The sequence below is a fragment of the Musca vetustissima genome, unplaced genomic scaffold (genome assembly GCF_032173495.1).
Source record: "Musca vetustissima isolate MV318-11 ecotype Yass unplaced genomic scaffold, APGP_CSIRO_Mvet_v1 utg8386, whole genome shotgun sequence".
Classification (NCBI taxonomy): Eukaryota; Metazoa; Arthropoda; class Insecta; order Diptera; family Muscidae; genus Musca; species Musca vetustissima.
Window position 1 is genome coordinate 276747 of NW_026880080.1, and position 25355 is coordinate 302101.

Genomic DNA, 25355 nt, shown 5'->3' on the forward strand with positions numbered 1-25355 from the left:
ATTTACCCCAAGTGGTGAAGGGTATCAAATACTCGGCCCCATCTGACTTTACTACTTTCCTTATTGGTTAAACAATTTTTTTTTTTGGGTCGTCATACAAGGAGTAATTTTTTATACCCTTCATAACTTTGTTGTCAGGGTATTCTAGTTTTGTTCAGCCCCAAAAGTTTGTAAATCCGCGAAATATTGGTCCTAGACCCACCTTTAAGTATACCGATCGTCATATCTCGACTAGCTGACTCGATCTAGACATGTGTGTCCGTCGGTCCGTCTGTCTATAATAAATTGTAAACACGATACAGGCCACAGTTATGGAACAATCTTCACGAAATTTTGAAATGGACCAAAAACTTTATTTTTATCTGATTTTTTTTTGGTCGCTCTAGAGGCCACACTTATGAACCAAACATCGCGAATTTTTTACTTGGAGAAGGGAATTGGGCCAAAGAATAAGCACGCCTGTTTTGATGAAGATCGGCCAATATTTAGCGGGTCAAATGGACCCTGACTTTTGTGTGAAAAAAGAACAAAATTTGTATTCTATGGCCGATATATTTGCCCCTGAAGGACATAGACCCGAGAAGTTGACAATATATCCAAGAGGATTGGTTGAACTTTAACTTGATACCAATTATATGGTCGTATGTACTCGGATGTGGGAGTTACACCTACATATTTACAGGTGCTTACTGAGATATAATTTAGTAATCCATTACCACACTAGAGGCCGGAAATATAGCTCTGATCGCTTTGACATTTTCCATTAGGTTCCAGTTATGGTCAAGGACAACGCCTATAATTTTCGGTGATGATCAGCTAATAATTTTGGGAAGAAGTGGACCGAAAACCTAATTTTTTTCGAGTCGATTTCTAGCCCACAGTTATGAGCCGAACATCACAACACAACCCACAGTGAAAGGAATATGGACAAGTAATGAGAGGGACTGTTCTGAATGCAAGTAATATTCGGAAAATATGTCAGTGTAAGGAAGAGGTGCTGTAGACCTCTAATCGGGCAAGAGGGTGCAACTATCAGGAAATATTACCCGCAGAAAGATAGAGTTCTGTGGTATTTGTGTAGGGTATCGTATGGTCGGCCCCGTCCGACTATACTGCTCTGCTCGCTGGTTTAAAAATATGTTTCTAAGGCCTTAGAGAAGGAGTAGATTTTTTTTGGAAAAAAAATATAAAATTTTTAAAAATATATTTTCCCTGGCCTAGTTTTAGGCGTCGATTTTTAAATTTTTTCCTAAGGATACCTTAAAATATGGTCTCCATTCCCATACGTAAAATATTAATATCATTTAATGTCACGGTGTCTGTCTTTTCTTTCTTCTTCTTCTTCTTAATTTTTATTATATTCCTTGCCATGCATATGTCCACATATTGGTGTACTGGTGCCATGTCACATATGGAAATACTAATCGTCTCTGACAATGACATTAACATTTCTTCCCTCTCTCGGTATTAGTTATACACTTGCTGTTTTTTTTTGTCATATGGTGTTAGAAGTTGACATTTCTTTAAAAATTTCCTCAGCCAACCGAATGAAGCAAACACACAAAAAAAATGTCGAAGAAGCATATGTGTTTCGATGCGGGGTTTTAATTTGAAATTGAAAATACGTGATACCGCAATATGCAAAATATCTTTCCAACTAAGTGGCGTACGCTCAACATAACATTCTTTAAAATCTTATTGGGATGAACGGTGAATGCAGAAGACAAAAAGATGTGCTCGGAATTTTCAAGTAGAAATGATCGGCAGAGGTATAGATAGATAGAAGAATACCTGCAGCTGTGCTATAGGAGGAAGAATACCTCTAGCTTTCCTATAGGAAGAAAAATACCCCCAGCTCTTTCGAATGAAGAAGAATACCTGCAGCTCTTTCGCAGGAAGAAGAATACCTGTAGCTCTTCCAGAGGAAGAAGAATACCCGCAGTTCTTCCAGAGGAAGAAGAATAGTCCCAGCTCTTATAAGGTAGTAGATTATATGCAGTTCTTTCGATTGAAGAAGAATACCTGCAGCTCTTTCAAATGAAGAAGAATACCTACAGCAATTCCATAGGAAGAAGAATAATAGCAGCTATTCCAAAAGAAGAAGAATACCTGCAGCTCTTCCACAAGAAGAAGAATGCCTGAAGCTCTGTTTTAGGAGCAAGAATACCTTCAGCTCTTTCAAAGGAAGCAGAATATCTGCAGCTCTTTCGAATGAAAAAGAAGACCTACAGCTCTTTCGCAGGAAGAAGAATACCTACAATTCTCCGCTATGAAGAAGAAGAAGACCTCCAGCTCTCCTATAGGAAGCAAAATACCTCTAGCATTCCTATTGGAAGAGAATTGCATGCAGCTCTCCTATAGGAAGCAAGGATACCTTCAGGTCTTCCATAGATAGTCTACAGGAATTCTATTTACAAACGATGAAGTATGTGGGCGTATGATTACCGACAATACTTATACGCCCCGATTAAAAATATATTAAAACTAACATTTGAAAAGTTCACGCCCTGTTTAGGGGTTTAAAAAAATATTTTTTAAATAAAAATCCTCGCCTTATGGTAGGCCTCAGAAAAATACATAGAAACTTTGGTGAATCATTTACCTTAAATCGGTCGAACATATATATATGGGAGCTATATCTAAATCTGAACCGATTTTCGCGAAATTTAATACACATCATTCCAGACTCAATTCAGTAAGCTATGCCAAATTTCGTTCAAATCGGATGATATATAGAAACTTTGATACACCATTTAATTCAAATCGGGCGAAGATCTATATGGGAGCTATATCTAAAGCGGAACCGATTTTATAGAAATTTTGCACACATCATTCTAGACTCAAGTCCGTACGCTATGCCAAATTTGGTGGAAATTGAAGGATTATAGGGACTTTGGTACACCATTTACATTAAATCGGTCGAAAATATATATGGTAGCTATATCTAAATCTGAACCGATTTCCATGAAACTTAACACACATCATTCTTGTCTCAATTCAATACGCTATGCCAGTTTTTGTGCAAATCGAAAGATATATAGAGATTTTGGTACACTATTTACATTAAATCGAACGAAAAAATATATGGGAGCTATATCTAAATCTGAACCGATTTCCACGAAACTTAACACACATCATTCTAGGCTCAAGTCAGTACGCTGTGTCAAATTTCGTGCAAATCGGATGATATATAGAGACCAAATTTCGTGGAAATCGAAAGTTATATAAGGACATTGGTGAACCATTTACATTAAATCGGTCGAACATATATATGGGAGCTATATCTAAATCTGAACCGATTTTCACGAAACTTAACACACATCATTCTGCACTCAAGTCAGTACACTATACCAAGTTTCGTGCACATCGAAAGATATATAGGGTGTTTGGTGCACCATTTACATTAAATCGGTCGAACATATATATGGGAGCTATATCTAAATCTGAATCGATTTTAAAGAAATTTTGCACATATCATTCTAGACTCACGACAGTACGCTATGCCAAATTTCGTGCAAATCGGATGATATATAGAGACCATTTACATTAAATCGGTCGAAAATATATATGAGAGCTATATCTAAATCTGAATCGATTTTAAAGAAATTTTGCACATATCATTCTAGACTCAAGTCAGTACGCTATGGCAAATTTCGTGCAAATCGGATGATATATAGGGACTTTGGTGAACCATTTACATTAAATCGGTCGAACATATATATGGGAGCTATATCTAAATCTGAACCGATTTTCAAGAAATTTTACACACATCATTCTATACTCAAGTCAGTACGCTATGCCAAATTTCGTGCAAATCGGATGATATATACAGACTTTGGTATACCATTTACCTTAAATCGGATCGGAAAATATATATGGGAGCTATATCTAAATCTGAACTGATTTTCACGAAATTTAGCACACATCATTCTTGTCTCAATTCAGTACGCTATGCCAAATTTCCTGCAAATCGAAAGATATATAGAGCCTTTGGTGCATCATTTACCTTAAATCGGACGAAAATATATATGAGAGCTATATCTAAATCTGAACCGATTTTCAGGAAACTTAACACACCACATTCTAAGCCTAATTCAGTACGCTGTGCCAAATTTCGTGCAAATCGAAAGATATATAGGAACTTTGATGCACCAATTACATAAAATCGGATCGGAAAATATATATGGGAACTGTATCTAAATCTGAAACGATTATCAAGAAATTTTGCACACACCATTCTAGACTTAATTCAGTACGCTATGCAAAATTTTGTGCAAATCGAAAGATATATAGGGACTTTGGTGAACCAGTTACATTAAATCGGTCGAACATATATATGGGAGCTATATCTAAATCTGAATCGATTTTAAAGAAATTTTGCACATATCATTCTAGACTCACGACAGTACGCTATGCCAAATTTCGTGCAAATCGGATGATATATAGAGACCATTTACATTAAATCGGTCGAAAATATATATGAGAGCTATATCTAAATCTGAACCGATTTTCAGGAGACTTAACACACATCATTCTAAGCCTAATTCAGTACGCTGTGCCAAATTTCGTGCAAATCGAAAGATATATAGGAACTTTGATGCACCAATTACATAAAATCGGATCGGAAAATATATATATGGGAACTGTATCTAAATCTGAAACGATTTTCAAGAAATTTTGCACACACCATTCTAGACTTAATTCAGTACCCTATGCCAAATTCCGTCCAAATCGAAAGATATATAGGGACTTTTGTGAACCATTTACTTTAAATCGGACGAAAATATATATGGGAGCTATATCTAAAACTGAACCGATTTTCACGAAACTTAACACACATCATTCTAGACTCAATTCAGTAGGCTATGCCAAATTTTGTGCAAATCGGATGATATATAAAGACTTTGGTATACCATTTACATTAAATCGGTCGAACATATATATGGGAGCTATATCTAAATCTGAACCGATTTCCAAGAAATTTAACACACATCACTCTAGACTTAATTTAGTCCGATATGCCAAATTTCGTGCAAATCGGATGATATAGAGAGACTTTGGTACACCATTTACATTAAATCGGTCGAACATATATATGGGAGCTATATCTAAATCTGAACCGATTTCCAAGAAATTTTACACACATCACTCTAGAATTAATTTAGTCCGATATGCCAAATTTCGTGCAAATCGGATGATATAGAGAGACTTTGGTACACCATTTACATTAAATCGGGCGAAAATATATATCTATATATATATATATCTAAATCTGAACCGATTTTTCAATAGAGTCGTCGTCCTTGGGCCAAATAGACGATCTGTGCCAATTTTCATCCAATTCGGATCATAAATGCGACCTGCATGTACAGACGGACATGCATAAATCGACTCAGAAAGTGATTCTATGCATACCTATTCTCAAAAGGAACCATGTGTCTATCTCGTTTCCTTTTGCCTATTACAAATATATGTGCACAAAGACATAATGCCCTGTTCCACAGTGTGGTGAAGGGTATAAAAAATCGACAACTTGTAAGAGCCTCTAAAAATATTAGTAAGAATTGTATGTCCCATCGAAGACCTCGTGGCGTATGATTAATGGCACTACTTATACGCCCTTTAAAACTTTAACAAAACTATTGTTTTCCTACCTATGCGTAAGCCCCCTTTTATTGTACACGTTTATGTGTTAGTGTGTAAGGCCCCGAAACCCTTCAAACACAGATTTGATAGATGTCGTTTTGTGCCCTGCAGCTCTATTTTGTTCCTGTTGAACAGTAATGCTTTGTTGTTGTTGGTTTTGCTTTTGGAGTTTTTTTTTCGGGGGTATTGTTGTTGCTGTTGTTTTTTCTTTTGTTTTCTCTTGTCATTCAATGCAAAACAAAACTCGATGTAGCCACACACTTTAACAAAGCCTTTTACCTACCACTTGCAACTCTCCTCCATACCCCTTCTCTTCTACCTCTCCTACCCCAGCTTTTGTTATTGTTGTTGGCTAATCACAGTTACACTTTCTTTCAAAGCCTTTAAACTCTTTTTCTCTCTCTCTCTCTCTCGCTTCCCGACACAAACCGCCACACACACACACACCTCTACATATGTACACAGAAGTTTTGTGTGTTCTACAACAACGGTTTAGTTTCGAATGGCAGATATTTTGCTTTGGTTTTCAAACTCTGCTTTTTGCCTCCCTCCGTCTGCCCTCCGTTCCGCCTCCCTCCTAAACCCTTTGGCCAAGCCGTTATACGCTTTGTTTTCCTGTTTTACGTTGCAATTGATGCGGTTGTTCAAAGTTAGTTGAGTGTACAATCGTTGTTGTTGTTGTTGTTGTTGTCGTTGTTCTCCTTGCTTTGTTTGTTGTGCGGATTTTTTTTTTTTGGAAAAGGGCTTTGGGTAAAATTTTAGTGTAACCAGAAATTTGCGGAAATTTCTGTTGAGGCTTTAAGTAATGGAGTGAAGTGCATTTTTGAAAATGACAAGAGAGAGAGATTTCGAAGTTTTTATTCAAAGGCTGTGACAAAGATTGGAAAAAAATATTTTTCTTTCGAAAAACTGAATTTTGAAAAAAAATTTTAGAAAGCAAAACACAAAAATATTTTTTTTGGAGGCCATATAGAAGTCGTCGGGGTGGCGTAGAGGGTAATAGATACCATGCAACGGCTCTGATTGGCTTTAACATGGCGAAGTACAGGCTTTTCTTGGTCCCTATTTTCAACACCCGATGGAATAGTGAACTATAAAAAAATGGGTTGAGGCGTCGGGTTAGTTACCCACTCTCGGAATACCCAACCTACTATGAAAAAGCAAAGAAAAATAAAACCAAACCCCCCTAACGTTTACGACCCCCCCCCCCCAAAATATGGAGCCACGCGCCTATTAAAACTGAACTGTGGCTCTTCCAGTCGTCCACCAAACCACTCCAACAAATCCACATTAGTTTCGATGCTCAATTCATTTAGACTTCTTTCAAATATCTCGATTTTAAACCATACAAAGTTTAAAAGTCTTCTCACCTCTTCGGTCGGTGCCGAGTTTCTATAGATTCGTCCTCGAGAGAATATGGGCCCTTTTGCTCAGAATTGAGGCCCCCTCGACGTTTTGGCTCGCCGCCGTCACCGCCATTTTCCTCACCGCAGTCTCCCTTTGACTCGGCATTCTGAAGGTTTGCAATGTACTGCCTCGTACTTCCACTGCATCTCCTTCTTCTTTTTCTCTGCTACGGAAATGATGTCCCGCCTTCTTCCTTGCCGCAGTCTCCTTTTGACTCTGCATTTTATTTTTCCAAATTTTTTTTGTGGATTTTTCACCAAGCTGACAGAATTTCCTTGACCGTTAAGGTAAATTCTTCAGCATATCTTTCTTTACGATCGGTCACTGATCCGACTCGAAGGACCAAAGGTCCGAAGGCGTGGACTTTTTATACCCTTCACCACACTGTGGTACAGGGTATTATGTATTTGTGCATATGTTTGTAACAGGCAAAAGGAAACGAGATAAACCCATAGTTCCTTTTGAGAATATGCATAGAATCACTTTCTGAGTCGATTTATGCATGTCCGTCCGTCTGTTGGTGTTAAATTGTAAACAAAGTACAGGTCGCATTTATGATCCGAATTGGATGAAATTTGGCATAGGTCACTTATTCGGCCTAAGGACGAACCCTATTGAAATTGGGAAAAATCGGTTCAGATTTAGATATAGCTCCCATATATATATTTAACCGATTTAATGTAAACGGTCCCTATATATCTTTCGATTTGCACGAAATTTGGTACAGCCTAATCATTTAGGTCTAGAATGATGTCTGCCAAGTTTCATGAAAATCGGTCCAGATTTAGATATAGCTCCCATATATAGTTTCGTCCGATTTCATGTTAATGGTGCACCAAAGTCCACATATATCTTTCGATTTGCACGAAATTTGGTACAGACTAATCATTTAGGTCTAGAATGATGTCTGCCAAGTTTCGTGAAAATCGGTCCAGATTTAGATATAGCTCCCATATATAGTTTCGTCCGATTTCAGGTAAATGGTGCTCCAAAGTCCCTATATATCTTTCGATTTGCACGAAATTTGGCATAACGTACTGAATTGAGCCTAGAGTGATTTCTGCCAAGTTTTGAGAAAATCGGTTCAGATTTAGATATAGATACCATATATATTTTCGTCCGATTTTATGTAATTGGTGCACCAAAGTCCCTATATATCTTTAGATTTGCACGAAATTTGGCATAACGTACTGAATTGAGCCTAGAATTATGTCTGCCAAGTTTCGTGAAAATCGGTTCAGATTTAGATATAGCTCCCATATATAGTTTCGTCCGATTTTATGTAAATGGTGCCCCAAAGTCCCTATATATCTTTCGATTTGCACGAAATTTGGCATAACGTACTGAATTGAGCCTAGAGTGATTTCTGCCAAGTTTTGAGAAAATCGGTTCAGATTTAGATATACCTCCCATATATAGTTTCGTCCGATTTTATGTAATTGGTGCACCAAAGTCCCTATATATCTTTCGATTTGCACGAATTTTGGTATAGGGTACTGAATTAAGTCTAGAATGATGGTGCTAAGCTTCGTTAAAAGGTCCATAGCTAGGCCGATTGACACAACGTACTGAAGTAATATTAATTAGTCTTTGGCAAGTTTTCCTGAAATCGGTTCAGATATAGATATATAACAAAAACGCGACGTCTGTTAGGATACATATGTAGAATATATCCAAAGTGGTGAAGGGTATCATATAGACGGTCCTGTCAGATTTTTCTACTTTTCTGATTTAAGAATATTTTTCTAAGGCCCTATAGAAGGCGTGGACTTTTTAAAAATATTTTTTGAAGTGGGTTTTTAAATTTTTTTTTAATAGAAATATTTTGTTCTCTGAACTTTAATCTCATTTTCTTCCCCCAGTTTCTATCGAGGAAAAAGTCTTAAAAGCACCTAGCTTTCCCTTTTCTGTTGTAGTTGTTGTTGTTTGCATCTATTGAGTCTTTTGTCAAACGAAATTCTTTAGTTTTATTAAAAGAAAATAACTGTTCGGAGAAAAAAAAACTGAGTGGTTGCTTAGTTGCTAAGCTCTGTCACTGTGGTGAAGAAAAAAATCATGTTTTTTCATGAATCGCAAAATACGACAACATGCCTTGTGGTACTACTTTTCCTTCAATGATGTTTTTTCGTTTCCATTCATCGGGAGAACAAAAAAAAAATCGGATTTTTTTCTTTGCAGAACAGAATTCTTTAGTAGCTGCTGCGTATTTTCTTTCGAGTATTTTGTTTTTGTGTCGCACAACAAAAAATATTTGTGGCAATAGCTGCTTAACATTTGTTGCTCTTGGCTTTATTTATTTATAAGCTCTACTGCCACCACCACCACCAACATCAGCACCAACACAACCAGCCAACCAACCAACCAACCCACACCACCACAACTACAACGATGTCGACTCTACTGGATGTTATTGTTTATATGCTGAATATTGTGTTCGGATTTTTATTTTTTCCACGCAAAAAACAACAACACAACAACAAAGTGTTGTCGTTGTTGTTGTTAGTTTTTGGCTTGACTTTTTTTTATTCAACAGTTCCCAGGCTTTAATCCGCTCAACAAAAAGAATTTTCTGTTTTGTCGCTACCGAAAAAAAACCCTCTTCATGTTGAAAAATACCACTTTGAATAGAGGATGAGGAGCGGAGGACGAAGAGGGGGAGGGTGTGAATATTTACAAGAAATTCTTCATTCTTTGTGGTTGAGAACAAAAGACAATATTTTATGTTCAGGGGTGGAGGAGGAGGACGAGGGAAGTGACTTGGATGTTTGAGAGATTAGAGGTTTTCCAAAAAGCAAGCTAATTTTCAAATATTAAAAATGACATCATTTAAAATTCCGAACATTTTGGCTAGAGGTTTTGTATAATGGGCGCTTAACAAATTATATGAAGGGTTTTATTCAATTCAAATATGGAATTAGGAAGTTGTCAAATTGGGAAAGGGGGAAAAAAATATTTGTCTACTGGGGGCGTATAAGTGTTGACAATAGTCATACGCTCCCAAACACAAAAGTGGAACGTTCGGTTTATGGATTAGCCCTGCCTTCTAAAGGCATTAGAAACTTATTTTTAAACCAGTAAGGAAAGTAGTAAAGTCAGACTGGGCCGACTATATGATACCCTTCATCACTTTGGGTATATCGAACAGATGAATCCTAACAGACGTCGGGTTTTTTGTTATATATTTGTTATATATCTGAACCGAAACTTGCCAAAGACTTATTTTTATTACTTCAATACGTTGTGTCAATCGGCCTAGCTATGGATCTTTTCACGAAGCTTAGCACACATCATTCTAGACTTAATTCACTACCCTATACCAAAATTCGAATCTAAATCGAAAGATATATAGGGACTTTGGTGCACCAATTACGTAAAATCGGACGAAAATATGTATGGGAGGTATATCTAAATCTGAACCGATTTTCATGAAACTTAGTACACATCATTCTAGACTTAATTCAGTACGCTATGCCATACTTCGTGCAAATCGAATGATTTTCAGAGACTTTGGTGCACCAATTACCTAAAATCGGACGAAAATATATACGGGAGGTATATCTAAATCTGAACCGATTTTCACGAAACTTTGCACACACCATTCTAGACCTAATTCATTACGCTGTGCCAAATTTCGTTCAAATCGAAAGATATTTAGGGACTTTGGTACACCAGTTACCTAAAATCGGACGAAAATATATATGGGAGCTATATCTAAATCTGAACCGATTTTCACGAAACTTAACACACATCATTCTACACCTAATCCAGTAGGCTATACCAAATTTCGTGCAAATCGGAAGATATATACACCACTTACCTTAAATCGGATGAAAATATATATGGGAGCATTATCTAAATCTGAACCGATTTTCACGAAACTTTGCACACATCATTCTATACCTAATTCATTACGCTGTGCCAAATTTCGTGCAAATCGAAAGGTATATAGGGACTTTGGTGCACCATTTACATTAAATCGGACGAAGATATATATGAGAGCTATATATAAATCTGAACCGATTTTCACGAAACTTAGCACACATCATTCTTGACCTAATTCAGTATCTTCTGCCAAATTTCGTGTAAATCGAAAGATATATAGGGACTTTGGTACACCATTTACCTTTAATCGGATGAAAATATATATGGGAGCCATATCTAAATCTGAACCGATTTTTACGAAACTTAGCACACATCATTTTAGACCTAATTCATTACGCTTTGCCAAAAATCGTGCAAATCAAAAGATTTCCAGGGACTATTTACCTAAAATCGGATGAAACTATATATGGGAGCTATATCTAAATCTGAACCGATTTTCAGAAAACTTAACACACGTCATTCTAGGCCTAATTCATTGCGCTGTGCCAAATTTCGTTCAAATCGAAAGATATTTAGTGACTTTGGTGCACGATTTACTAAAAATCGGATGAAACTATATATGGCAGCTATATCTAAATATGAACCGATTTCAACCAAACTTGGTATACACCAATCTAGACCTAATTCAATACTCTGTGCAAAATTTTGTCTCAATCGGACCAGTGTTGGGAGTTTGGTGCACCATTTACGTAAAATCGGACGAAAATATATATGGGAGCTATATCCAAATCTGAACCGATTTTCTCGAAACTTAGCAAACATCATTCTAGACTTAAGTCTGTACGTTGTGCCAAATTTCGTGAAAATCGAAAAATATTTAGGGACTTTGGTGTACCATTTACCTAAAATCGGATGTAACTATATATGGCAGCTATATCTAAATCTGAACCGATATTCACGAAACTTAACACACATCGTTCCAGACTCAATTCAGTACGTAATGCCAAATTTCGTGCAAATCGAAAAATATATATAGGGACTTTGGTGCACCATTTACCTTAAATCGGACGAAAATATATATGGGAGCTATAACTAAATCTGTACCGATTTTCTCGAAACTTAGCAAACATCATTCTAGGCTTAAGTCTGTACGTTGTGCCAAATTTCGTGCAAATCGAAAGATATATGGGGACTTTGGTGCCCAATTTACCTAAAATCGGACGAAATTATATATGGGAGCTATATCGAAATCTGAACCGATTTTCACGAAACTTAACACACATAATTCTAGACTTAATTCAGTACGCTATGCCAAATTTCGTGCAAATCGAAAGATATTTAGGGACTTTGGTACACCATTTCCCTTAAATCGGATGAAAATATATATGGGAGCTATATCTAAATCTGAACCGATTTTCTCCAATTTCAATAGGGTTCGTCATTGGGCCAAATAAGTGACATGTACCAAATTTCATTCAAATCGGATCATAAATGCGACTTGTACTTTGATCAAAAAAATACATGGACGGATGGACAGACGGACGGACGGATGGACAGACGGACTCGACTCAGACAGTGATTCTATGCATAATCTCAAAAGGAACCATGGGTCTATCTCGTCTCCTTTTGCCTGTTACAAACATATCCACAAAGACATAATACCCTGTACCACAGTGTGGTGAAGGGTATAAAAAGGGGGTTATATGGGGACTACCCCAAAAAAGGGGCGAATATTAATAATTTTTGGTAGGGAGATTTGTTACCATATACGATTACAAAATACCAAATTGCAACAAATTCGGTTAAAAAACGCGCTCAAGAACCCCAAAATACCGAATATTGGGGGTACCCTTAAATGGGGGCTATCCGAAAAAATTCACCTATATTCATAATTTGTTGTGGGGACATTTGGTACCTATTAAGAACTCAAAATACTAAATTACAGCTAATTCGGCGGAAAAAATACGATCAAAACCACCAAAATACAGAAAATTAGGAGGTACCGTTATATCGGGACTACCACAAAAAGTGGACCTAAATTAATAACTTTTTTTGTGGAGACATTTAGTACCCTATAAGAACCCAATGTAGCAAATTTCAGCGAATTCCGTTGAAAAACGCGCTCAAGAACCCCAAAATACCGAAAATTGAGTGGTACCGTTATATGGGGGGGTACCAGAAAAATTTACCTATATTTATAATTTTTAGTAGGGAGATTTGCTACCCAATAAGAACTCAAAGTACGGAATTTCAGCGAATTCGGTTGAAAACCCCGCTCAAGAACCTCCAAATACCGAAAATTGGGGTGTACCCTTATATGGGAGCTATGTCTAAACGTGGACCGATATATCCCATCTTCGAACTTGACCTGCCAAAGTCAACTTTATGCAAAATTTCAGCACCCTATCTCAATTCCTTCAGAAGATAGCGTGATTACAACAGACGGACGGACATGGCTAGATCGTCTTAGAATTTTACCCTGATCAAGAAAATATATACTTTATAGGGTCGGAAATGAATATTTCGATGTGTTAAAAATGGAATGACAAAATTAATATATCCTCCAAACTATGATCTTAGGCCTTAGAAAAATATTTTTCAAAAATCCACGCCTCTTGTAGACCTTGGAAAATTGTTTTTGAAACAAAAAACGCCATACATGAATTCCAATTATTTTTTCCACCTTCTGCAATTAACTTTATTTTGTCCTGATACTGAAATTAAAAAATCATAACCGAAGTGACAATAACACCATTAAACACCCCACAAATTATCCCCGAATACAAGGCATCAATTAATAATTAGCAATAAATAATTATTGGTTGGATACACCATCCCACCCCCTCGCCTCTCCATTTCCATTTGGTGGCCATGAAATGGCGGCATATCATTTGCATAATATTTGTATTACACACACACAAAAAAGAGAACAACAAAAAAGCAACAACAACGAAAAAAACACCGAAAGAAATGACCAATTTTCCTCCTCAAGGCTATGCAACACCATGGTCGGCCGATTTGGCCACCAGGCATGCAACACTAGCGGACGGCCTAACAGCCATTGAAGGAAAAACATGGCAAATCCTTGAATATTGGCCATTCATTTAACGCTGTTAATTAAGTGGACAATTTACAAGGCCATATATAAGAGAGTATGCGTGTGTGTGTGTATGTGTGAGAGTGTGTGCGTGTCCATGCGTGTGCGTTTAAAATTAAGCCAAGAAAATATCCTTTTATTCGTTGTGAAAAACCCATCTGAAATGGAAACCTTTTGCCCATTACCATTTTTTCAGCCACACAGGAGCACATGTGTGTGTGGGTGTGCGTGAGTGTGTGTGGATGTGTTGGTGGAAATTTATGCCCATGGAAAATTAAATTGTATTATTATTGTTTGCTTGCAATTAAAACCGGCCATATTGCCAAGTTCGTTTGTTCGGTCGTTCGTTCATTCTCCGGGTGGGGTATACGCGAAGTCCTATTAAAGTTTACAATTACCAAAGAAACAATGAACGGAGAAAAAAATCCGACGGAAGACAAGTAAAGTCTTTATGTGGCATCACAAAGTTTAAGAACAATGTTTCTTCTTCGTCTTTGAGCGGAATTTGCCAGAGCAGCTGCTATAGAGGAAGTGGAGTTTCAAAGTGATGATACATATGTATAGCTATGGACACAATGTAGTAACGAATTTTTGAAGGACTGTGGTCTTTCTCATGATGAGGATTTTTTAAAAAAATATTTTTTAAGGTGAAAATTTTTTTAAAAACTATTTCCTAAGGCCTATCACAAAGGGTGGATTTTTTAAAAAATTATTTTCTAAGGCCTTTCATAAGGCGAGTCTCCATAAAATATTTTTTAAAAAAGTCCACGCCTCTTGTAAGGCTCTCGAAAAATATTTTTTTAAAAACATCCGCGCCTCTTGTAAGGCTCTCGAAAAATACTTTTTTTAAAAAATCCGCGCCACTTAAAAGGCTCTCGAAAAAATATTTTTTTAAAAAAAATTACGTCTCTTTTAAGGCTCTCGAAAAAAATTTTGAATAAAAAAATCCAGGCCTCTTGTAAGGCTTTCGAAAAAAAATAATAAAAAAATCCCCGACTCTTGAAAGGCTCTCGAAAATTATTTTTTTAAAAAAATCCACGCCTCTTGTACGGCTCTCGAAAAAAAATTAATAAAAAAAAAAATCCCCGCCTCTTGTAAAGCTCTCGAAAAATAGTTTTTAAAAAAATCCACGCCTCTTGTAAGGCCCTCAAAAAATATTTAAAAAATCCACGCCTCTTGTAAGGCTCTCAAAAAAATATTTTTAAAAAAATCCACGCCTCTTTCGAGGCCTTAGAAAAATATTTTTAAAAAAATCCACGCCTCTTGTAAGGCTCTCGAAATATTTTTTTTTCAAAATCCACGTCTCTTGTAAGGTTCTCGAAAAATATTTTTTTTTTTTTTTTCAAAATCCACGCCTCTTGTAAGGCTCTCGAAAAATATTTTTTTAAAAATCCACGCCTCTTGCAAGGCTCTCGAAAAATATTATTTTAAAAAAATACACACCTCTTTCGAAGCTCTCGAAAAATATTTTTTGAAAAAATCCACTCCTCTTCCAAGGCCTTGTATAACGCCTTAGAAAAAATATTTTTTAAAAAAATCCGCGCCTCTTGTAAGGCTCTCGAAAAATATTTTTTTTTTAAAAAATTCCAGGCCTCTTTCAAGGCCTTGTATAAGGTCTTAGAAAAAATATTTTTAGAAATCCACGCCTTTTGTAAGGCCTCCAAAAAATATTTTTAAACCAGTAAGAAAAATTCAAAAGTCGGACGGAGCCGACTATATGATACCCTTCACCACTTTGGGTACCAATCTGAAATTTATGAAATATTGAATAACAATCGGAACTAAAATCGGACGAAACTATATATGGGAGCTATGTCTAAATCTGAACCGATTTTAAGAAAACTTGACATGCATCAATCTAGACCTAATTCAGTACTCTGTGCAAAATTTTGTCTCAATCGGCAGTATGGTGCTCCCTTTACCTAAAATCGGACGAAAATATAAATGGGAGCTATATCTAAATCAAAACCGATTTTTACGAAATTTAATACACACCTTTATAGACTTAATTCAGTACGCTATGCCGAATTTCGTACAAATCGATGAATATATAGGGTCTTTGGTGCACCATTTACATAAAATCGGACGAAAATATATATGGGAGCTATATCTAAATCTGAACCGATTTTCACGAAATTGAATACACACCTTTCTAGACTTAATTCAGTAGGCTATGCTAAATTTCGTACAAATCGGAGGATATATATGGACTTTGGTGTACCATTTACCTAAAATCGGACGAAAATATATATGGGAGCTATATCTAAATCTGAGCCGATTTTCACGAAATTTATCACACATCGTTCTAGACTTAATTCAGTACGCTATGCCAAATTTCGTGCAAATCGAAGGATATATAGGAACTATGGTGCACAATTTACCTAAAACCGGACGAAAATATATATGGGAGCTATATCTAAATCTGAGCCGATTTTTACGAAATTTAATACACACCTTTCTAGACTTAATTCATTACGCTATGCCAAATTTCGTGCAAATCGAAGGATATATAGAGACTTTGGTGCACCATTTACCTAAAATCGGACAAAAATATAAATCTAAACCGATTTTTCCCAATTTCAATAGGGTTTGTCCTTGGGCCAAAAAGATGAGCTTTGCCAAATTTCATCCAATTCGGATCATAAATGCGACCTGTACTTTGTTTTCGATTTAACATGGACAGACAGACGGACGGACGGACATGCGTAAATCGACTCAGAAAGTGATTCTATGCATACCTATTCTCAAAAGGAACCATGGGTCTATCTCGATTCCTTTTGCCTATTACAAACATATGCACAAAGACATAATGTCCTGTACCACCGGGTGGTGAAGGATATAAAAATCCACAACTTGTATAGGGCCTCCAAAAAAGTGAAAATTCCTCAAGGGACACCTTAACGTATAACTAATATTAATTCTTGAGGCCAGGGTGGCGTATAAATATTATCGATATGTTATTCCTACATAATAATCATACTCTTCGCAAATTCTCAGTTCTTCTGGATTTTTTTCTCCTTCTTTGCCAAGTTTTCCCAACCACTGTCCTCCACAAAAATTTATCCCACACTCTCCCCGCCCAAACTTCCATACAAGTAATTCAGTTAATGGTAACGCATCATATACTCAATTGTTGAGACTTCATATTCTATATACACCTACATATATACCAAGTTAAGTAACTAAGTGTACATATATGTGTGTGTGAGAGTATGTTCTGTACCAGGTTCTGTATCCATTGGTGTAAGTATAAGGAGTGTAAATACCTTGGTCTCCCACCCCGATTCCTCAACCTTCTTCCCTATATATAAACATATTATTATGAAGCTGTGAATGGCGTTGGCCAATGCCAGTGTATTGTGAAAAATCGTCATCATCATCGGAGTCGTCGTCGTCTTCGTCCATGGCAACCACTGAAGCATGTGCCACTTTTATTAACTTAACAAAGAAAAGCCGGCAGGCACTTTGCCTGTCGTCGTGTGGTGGTTGGTTCCTTTCATTCATTCCTTCTTTTCATTTTCCTTTCTCGCACGATCTTAATATGAGCTGTTGTTCATCACATCACATCTTGCATTGCTGTCCCGCATCGCACAGTTTCGTTTAAACTTCGCTTATACACATCGTTTGATGGTATTCAAAACTTCATTTTGAGTTGTCGGAGATTTTTTTCTTCTTCGGGTTCTTATTTTCATTGTGTGTTGAAAGTTTTGTAAAGGTTTTGTAATGTTCCGGCCATTTAAAAAAGGGGTTTTTGTTGTTGTTGTTGTTCGTGTAATGAAGAAGTGATATTGGAAAAATAAAAATCGAACCAAGAAAATTTCGATTTAATTTTTAAAGGGATCATTTGTTAGCGGGAAAGGAATAGAGGAATAAAATTTAAAGATACCAGGCATTTCATTCAAATTCAGGGCAAAAAAAAAATCGATTTTGAATCGCTATTTGAATATATGACTAAATATTAAAGAGACTAACTAACGATTTAATTCAAATCCAGGGCAAAAAATCGATTTTGAATCGCTGCTTGACCTTTAAAATGGAGTATTCAAGTGAAAATGATGTTTGGGACCCCGTAGCGTATGATTGATAATAATTTATGGGGACAAGGTGGCGTATGATTATTTTTAATATTTCTAAAATATAAATCGAAGTCTCTTCTTCGTTAAACAAGTCAATTCATGAAGATACTGCAGGTATTTCCAAACTTATGGACTCTGGAACATGTGCGCAAAAAGCTAAGAAATTTAACAACTTCGTATTTATTCTGGAAAAGACCCACAAAAAAAACACATCGACACATACCACATATTCGTCGACTATAAAGCCGCATTCGCGACAGCCCTATCCGTTCTGAGGGGTTTAAAGTCATGCCTACGTTCGGCATTCCTGCAAAATTAATACGGCTATGCAGGATAACCTTGGCACAAGGTCAGCAGTTAAAGTCGGAGAGGACCTATCGGAGCCCTTCAATACCGAACGAGGATTCAGACAAGGTGACAGTCTGTCGTGTGATCTTTTTAACATCCTGCTGGAAAAGGTCATACGAGACGCAAAGGTGAACAGAAATGGCACTCTGTACACCAAACAACCAACACATGTTACTCGCCTACGCCACCGATGACATCGATATAATGGGTCGAACATTGCGAGCGGTAACAGCCGCCACCTTTGAACAAATTGGGAAGGAATCTGCCAAAGTGGGTCTGGCAGTAGACGGCGAGAAGACCAAGCTGATGCTATCAACTCGCAAGACGTCCAGTAGACTCGGACCAACTGGGGAACTTGAAAACTACAGCTTCGAGGTAGTTAAAGATTTTATATACCTTGGTACCGCCATAAATAAAACGAGTGACATCAGTTTTGGAATTCGGAGAAGGATTGTGATGGCCAATCGATGCTACTATGGTCTGAGCAAACAACTCAAAAGCAAGGCCACCTCCCGCCAGACCAAACTCACACTCTACAAGACGCTGATACAACCCGCCGTGCTGTGGATATGGATCTGAAGCATGGGTACTTACGCAAGCACATGAGGCAGCTCTTGGAGGGTTTGAGAGAAAATTTCTCCGAAATATCTATGGGCCGATCTGCGTTGACGGTGAATATCGACATCGAATGAACCATGAGTTGTACCAGCTATTCTCGGACATCGACATTGTTAGACGTATTGAGCTGCAGCAGTGACTACGTTGGCTAGGTTGGCATGTTGTGAGTATGGATTAAGATGCCCCAGCCCAGAAGGCATATAAAAGCGAACCAGCTGATGGTTCACGCAGAAGGGGAAGGCCACGAATACGATGGAAAGATCAAGTCGAAGGCAACATTGCCAAAAATGGTCTTTCAAATTGGAAAAACTGCACAAAAGAGCGACGCGCCTGGAAATCTTTTCTAAGCTTGGCTTATGGAACGAAAGTTCTGTCACAAGCCAGCTAAGTAAGTAAGTAGTTGATTTATGCATGTCCGTCCGTACGTTCGTCCGTCCGTCTGCATGTCCATGTTAAATTGTAAACAAAGTACAGGTCGCATTTATGATCCGAATTGGATGAAAATTGGCATAGGTCACTTATTTGGCCTAAGGACGAACCCTATTGAAATTGGGAAAAATCGGTTCAGATTTAGATATAGCTCCCATATATATTTTCGTCGGATTTAATGTAAATGGTGTAACAAAGTCCCCATATACATTTCGATTTTTTTACAGCGTAATGAATTAGCTCGAGAATGATGTGTGTTAAGTTTCATGAAAATCGGTTCAGATTTAGATATAGCTCCCATATATATTTTCATCCGATTTAACATAAATGGTGCACCAAAGTCGCTATAAATCTTCCGATCTGCCCGAGATTTGGCATAGCGTACTGAATTGAGTTTAAAATGATGTGTGGTAAGTTTCATGAAAATCGATTCAGATTTAGATATAGCTCACATATAAATTTTTGTCCGATTTAAGGTAAATGGTGCACCGAAGTCCCTAAATATGCTTCGATTTGCACGAAATTTGGTACAGCGTATTGAATTAGCTCTAGAATGATGTGTGTTAAGTTTCATGAAAATCGGTTCAGATTTAGATATAGCTCCCTTACATATTTTCGTTCGATTTTAGGGTAATAGTGCACCAAAGTCCCTGTATATCACTCGATTTGCACGAAATTTGGCACAGCGTAATGAATTAGTTCTAGAATGATGTGTGTCAAGTTTCGTGAAAATCGATTCAGATTTAGATATAGCTCGCATATATATTTTCGTCCGATTTTATATAATTGGCGTACCAAAGTCCCTGTATATCACTCGATTTGCACGAAATTTGGTATAGTGTACTGAATTGGGTCTAGAATGATGTGTGTTAAGTTTCGTGAAAATCTGTTCAGATTTAGATATAGCTTCCATATATATTCTCGTCCGATTTAATGTAAAAGGTGTACCAAAGTCCCTATATATCCATCGATTTGCACGAAATTTGGTACAGCATAATGAATTAGGTCTAGAATGTGTGTGAAGTTTCGTGAAAATCAGTTCAGATTTAGATATAGCTCCCATATATAGTTTCGCTCGATTTTCGGTAAATAGTCCACTAAAGACCCTGGAAATCTTTTTATTTACACGAATTTTGGCACAACGTACTGAATTGCGTCTATAATAATGTGTGCTAAGTTTCATGAAAATCGGTTCAGATTTAGATATTGCTCCCATATATAACTTCGTCCGATTTAAGTTAAATGGTGTACCAAAGTCCTTATATATATCTTTCGATTTGCACGAAATTTGTCATAGAGTACTGAATTAAGTCTAGAATGGTGTGTGCTAAGTTTCGTGAAAATCGGTTAAGATTTAGATATAGCTCCCATATATATTTTCCTCCGATTTTAGGTAAATGGTGTACCAAAGTCCCTATATATCCTTCGATTTGCACGAAATTTGGCAGAGTGTACGGAATTAGGTCTAGAATGATGTGTGTTAAGTTTCGTGAAAATCGGTTCAGATGGCCCTTCGAAAATTCGACGTCTATTAGGATTCATTGGCTGAATACACCCAAAGTGTTGAAGGGTATCATATAGTCGGTCCCGTCCGACTTTACTACTTTCCTTATTGGTTTCAAAATATTTTTCTGAGGTATTATAGAAGACTTGGACTTTTTTTTAAAAATAAATTTTACGGTCTAAAGCCCTAAAAACTGTTATTGGGACATATGGCGTATAAGTAACGTCACTACTCATACGACCCAGTGTTCGATATTGAAATACCATCCATGAGGCTACAAATCTGAGATTTTTTGATTTATCGTATCAATATCGTATTTTTTTATTTAAGAAAAAAACACAACAAATGTTCCTCTCCTCGTTTTTTTCCAGACAACCTGTAACGATTGACTGGTCACCTACCTAGCGCTTCCATGACTGTCACATGCGAGTATGTGAATTTTTAAAAATATTTTTGTAAGGCCTTACAGAGGGCCTGGATTTTTTAAAAAATATTTCTCTATGGCCTTACTGAAGGTCTTATAGGAGACCGGAATTTTTAAAAATATTTTTCGAAGGCCTAAAGCCATACAAACTGTTAGTAGGACATATGACGTATAAGTAACGTCACTACTCATACGACCCAGTGTTCCATATTGAAATACCATCCATGGGGCCACAAATCTGAGATTTTTTTTATTTATTGATACGATGTATATTTTTTACTTAAAAAACACAACAAATGTTCATCTCCTCGTTTTTTTCCAGACAACCTGTAACGATTTACTGGTCACCTACCTAGAGCTTCCGTAACTGTCACACATATGAGTGTGTCGCCAAATATGTATGTGCATAACATTTACATTGAATACAGATGGGTACCACAATAGTCCAGGGTATTTTTGTGGAAAAATCTGCCTAAAAGGCAACAGGAGGGTGTTGAGGGCAAAAAAAAAAAAAAATCTGACACAGACGAACACTACCACAATCGCTGGCAGCTAGTCAATCACTCTCTGATACACCATGCCATGCTTCCGTATTTATGAATATGTAATATTTTACAGAGGAGAGACGAGAAGTGAGGTTTCACTTTGGCCAAATAAAAAAAAACACACACACTCGGAATAATTCCCCTCAAAAAAAAAAAAAATGGCCGTTTCGATTTCGCGGAAATCCAAAACGTTTTCATTGTCGATGTTCGTTTTTTTTTCTTTTGGTCTGGTTATTGAAATTAAAGTAAAGTGATTTTGAAGTCGGTGTGTTTTCGAAAATTCGCGGATTTTTTTCGGTCAATATGGAATTTTTTTTCGTTGTAGTTGTTCTGCACTTACCTTGGGTGTTGCCACAGCATGTGCCCCATCATAGACATACAAATGATCATTGCAATCCAATTGCAACATATCGAAGCGTAACATGAACCGCTGCAATATCGAATGCGTCTGAAAGGTGATGATACAGTCGAGATTACGTTCGTTCTGTGACCAGAGTACGGCACCGTCGATTTTCCGATACAGCTGCTGGAGGAAATGATTTTTGCACAAGGATTGCATGTAATCTGGAAATAAAAAGGAAAGAGGGAGAGAAAATGTGACTTCAAATGGAAATTTAATAAGTGTTGGAAAATATATTTCGAACAAATCGAGGATTTTTTAAAAATATTTTTCTAAGGCCTTACCGAAGGCGTGGATTTTTTAGAATACATTTTTAAGGCCTTACAGAAGGTGGGAATTTTTTAGTAATACTTTTCTAGGGCCTTACAGAAGGTGTGGATTTTTAAACATATTTTTCAAAGGCCTTATAGAAGCCATGGATTGCTTTAAACATATTTTACTAAGGCCTATTAGAAGGCATGGCTTTTTTTAAAATATTTTTCTAAGGTCTACCATAGACCTAAATATGCCTTATATTTTATACATCTTTGTATTACAGGTTTTTGAAAATCTAATGCTGATTTCAATACAAAAAACCGCAAGCTTCTATCTAAATATTTGTAGAAGTTATCGAATTTTTAAATTTGGCACCAGGTTGCGTATGAGTGTTATTAATTCCGAGGTAATATTAGTAAATCAGTAATATCTCGGCATCTAGTGGATGGAATGTGTTCATTTAAAGACTAAAATATTACGAACATATTAGGCCACAATATTATATACCATATGATCCAAACACTTCTGGACATATGAATGAGAAAATAGAAATTTTCTTGGGTTTTAGAAAAATATTTTTCTAAAGCCTGCAGAATAGATTTTTTGTGTATTTTATGTATCAATTTTCTATTACAGGTTTTAGAAAATCGAATGCTGATTTCAATACAAAAAACTGCAAGCTTCTAGCTAGTCATTCGAAGAAGTTATGTAATTTTTAAATTTGGAACTCGGTTGCGTATAAGTGTTATTAATTCCGAGGTAATTTTAGTAAATTAGCAATATCTCGGGATCTAGTGGATGGAATGAGTTCATTTAAAGACAAAAATATTAAGAACATATTAGGCCAAAATATTATTTACCATATGATCTGAACACTTTTGTGCATATTAATGAGAAAATAGCAATTTTCTTGGGTTTTATAAAAATATTTTTCTAAGCCTGCAGAATCATTTTTTTATGTATCAATTTTACCCATCTATATATTGAAATTATTAGGGAAGTACATAAAGATTATAATACAAAAAACCGCAAGCTTCTAGCTCGTCATTCGAAGATGTTATGGCACTTTTAAATTTGGAACCCGGTTGCGTATGAGTGTTATTAATTCCGTGATTATTTAGTAAATCCGCAATATCTCCGGATCTAGTGGATGGAATGTGTTCATTTAAAGACTTAAATATTAAGAACATATTAGGCCAAAATATTATTTACCATATGATCTGAACACTTTTGTGCATATGAATGAGAAAATAACAATTTTCTTGGGTTTTATAAAAATATTTTTCTAAGCCTGCAGAATCATTTTTTTATGTATCAATTTTACCCATCTATATATTGAAATTATTAGGGAAGTCCATAAAGGTTATAATACAAAAACTGCAAGCTTCTAGCTAGTCATTGGAAAATGTTATGGAATTTTTAAATTTGGTACCAGGTTGCGTATGAGTGTTATTAATACCGAGGTAATATTAGTAAATCAGCAATATCTCCGGATCTAGTGGATGGAATGTGTTCATTTAAAGACTAAAATATTAAGGAAATATTAGGCCACAATGCTGTATACTATATAAACTAATTACTCCTGGGCATGTGAAAGAGAAAATATAATTTTTCCTGATTTTCAAAAACTTCTTAAGCTTTTAAGCGATTTGTTGTAGTTTTTTCGTAGGGAAAAACAAATTTAGAGGTGGATTTTTGATGGCCATGTTGAACATAATATTTTTCTGAAGAAGTTGATTTAAAAACTATTTTTTCCGCTTAAAGACAATAATTTATTCCCCCAAAATTAAAAAAAAATCAAAAAGAAAAACTTCAAATTATGTTTTTTTCAAAAGGAAAAACTTTCAAACAATGAAAAAGATAAACACCAAAATAATAATGAGAAAATGTAGCAAATTTTCGCAACGAGTTTTAATTATAATTTCATATCATTTTCGCCTCCCCCCAATTTATGCTGCAAAACCATAATCTCTGCAGGAAGCAGCTCGAAAACTATGCTATGCACATTTTCCTTAAGGTTTCCGACAAAAGCATTTGCGAGAGCTTTAAAAATGAAGTTCACCGCGAAGATGAAAAGAAAATTGTTTCAACTTCTAGTTATTTTTCTTTGCAGAAATTCTCTCCTCTCCCCGCCAATTTCTTAAAAGGCTTTGATAGCACCATTATCTTTGGTATGTTTCTGTGGAATTTTCTATGAAGATTTTTTTTCCCACCAGGTAACTCGGCATTTTGTTAAGTTAATATAAAGTATTGTGTGTGAGGAATAAATTAGGAACAGAGAGGGGTGAGGATAGAAACGGAGGTTTTTATGAATACGTTAAGTAAAATTGCTGGTTATTGCAAGAAAAACTATATTCCTTTGATTTTCAAGCCTTTGTTTTAATATTGAAATGAAGTTCCGAGAAGCGGAAAAGGAATATTAAGTCACTGGGAATATTCAATGGAATAATTATTTTAATAATTTCTTAAACAAAATCCATGCTTTTGATGGGCCTTAGAAATGAATTTTTAAAATATACACACCTTGTGATAGGCCTAAGAAAAATATTTTTTTATAAAAATCGCAGCTCAGGACTATCACAAGCCTTACAAAAAATTTTTAAATATCTATACCTATCAACGTATACCACAACGTATAGATATCTAAACATTTTCTGCAAGGCTTGTGATAGGCCTGAGCTGAGATTTTTATAAAAATATTTTTATAAAGAAATATTTTTCAAACTCCACTCCTTGTATTAGGACTCAGAAATATTTTTAAATAATGCGAGGCTTGTAGTTGCA

The 25355-nt window shown here is 36.2% G+C and overlaps 1 protein-coding gene across 1 annotated transcript in view; it reads right to left on the bottom strand.

Annotated features, from left to right (window-relative positions):
- LOC133325425 (uncharacterized) overlaps positions 1-22480 on the bottom strand; it is a gene marked incomplete at its 5' end in the record, with an annotated part of 54996 nt that extends 32516 nt beyond the window's left edge. Inside the window, one exon of the mRNA XM_061534193.1 lies at positions 22257-22480. Within this exon, the coding sequence (XP_061390177.1) occupies positions 22257-22480 (224 nt within the window). The remainder of the gene's footprint in view (positions 1-22256) is intronic.
- Positions 22481-25355: the final 2875 nt, after the last annotated feature.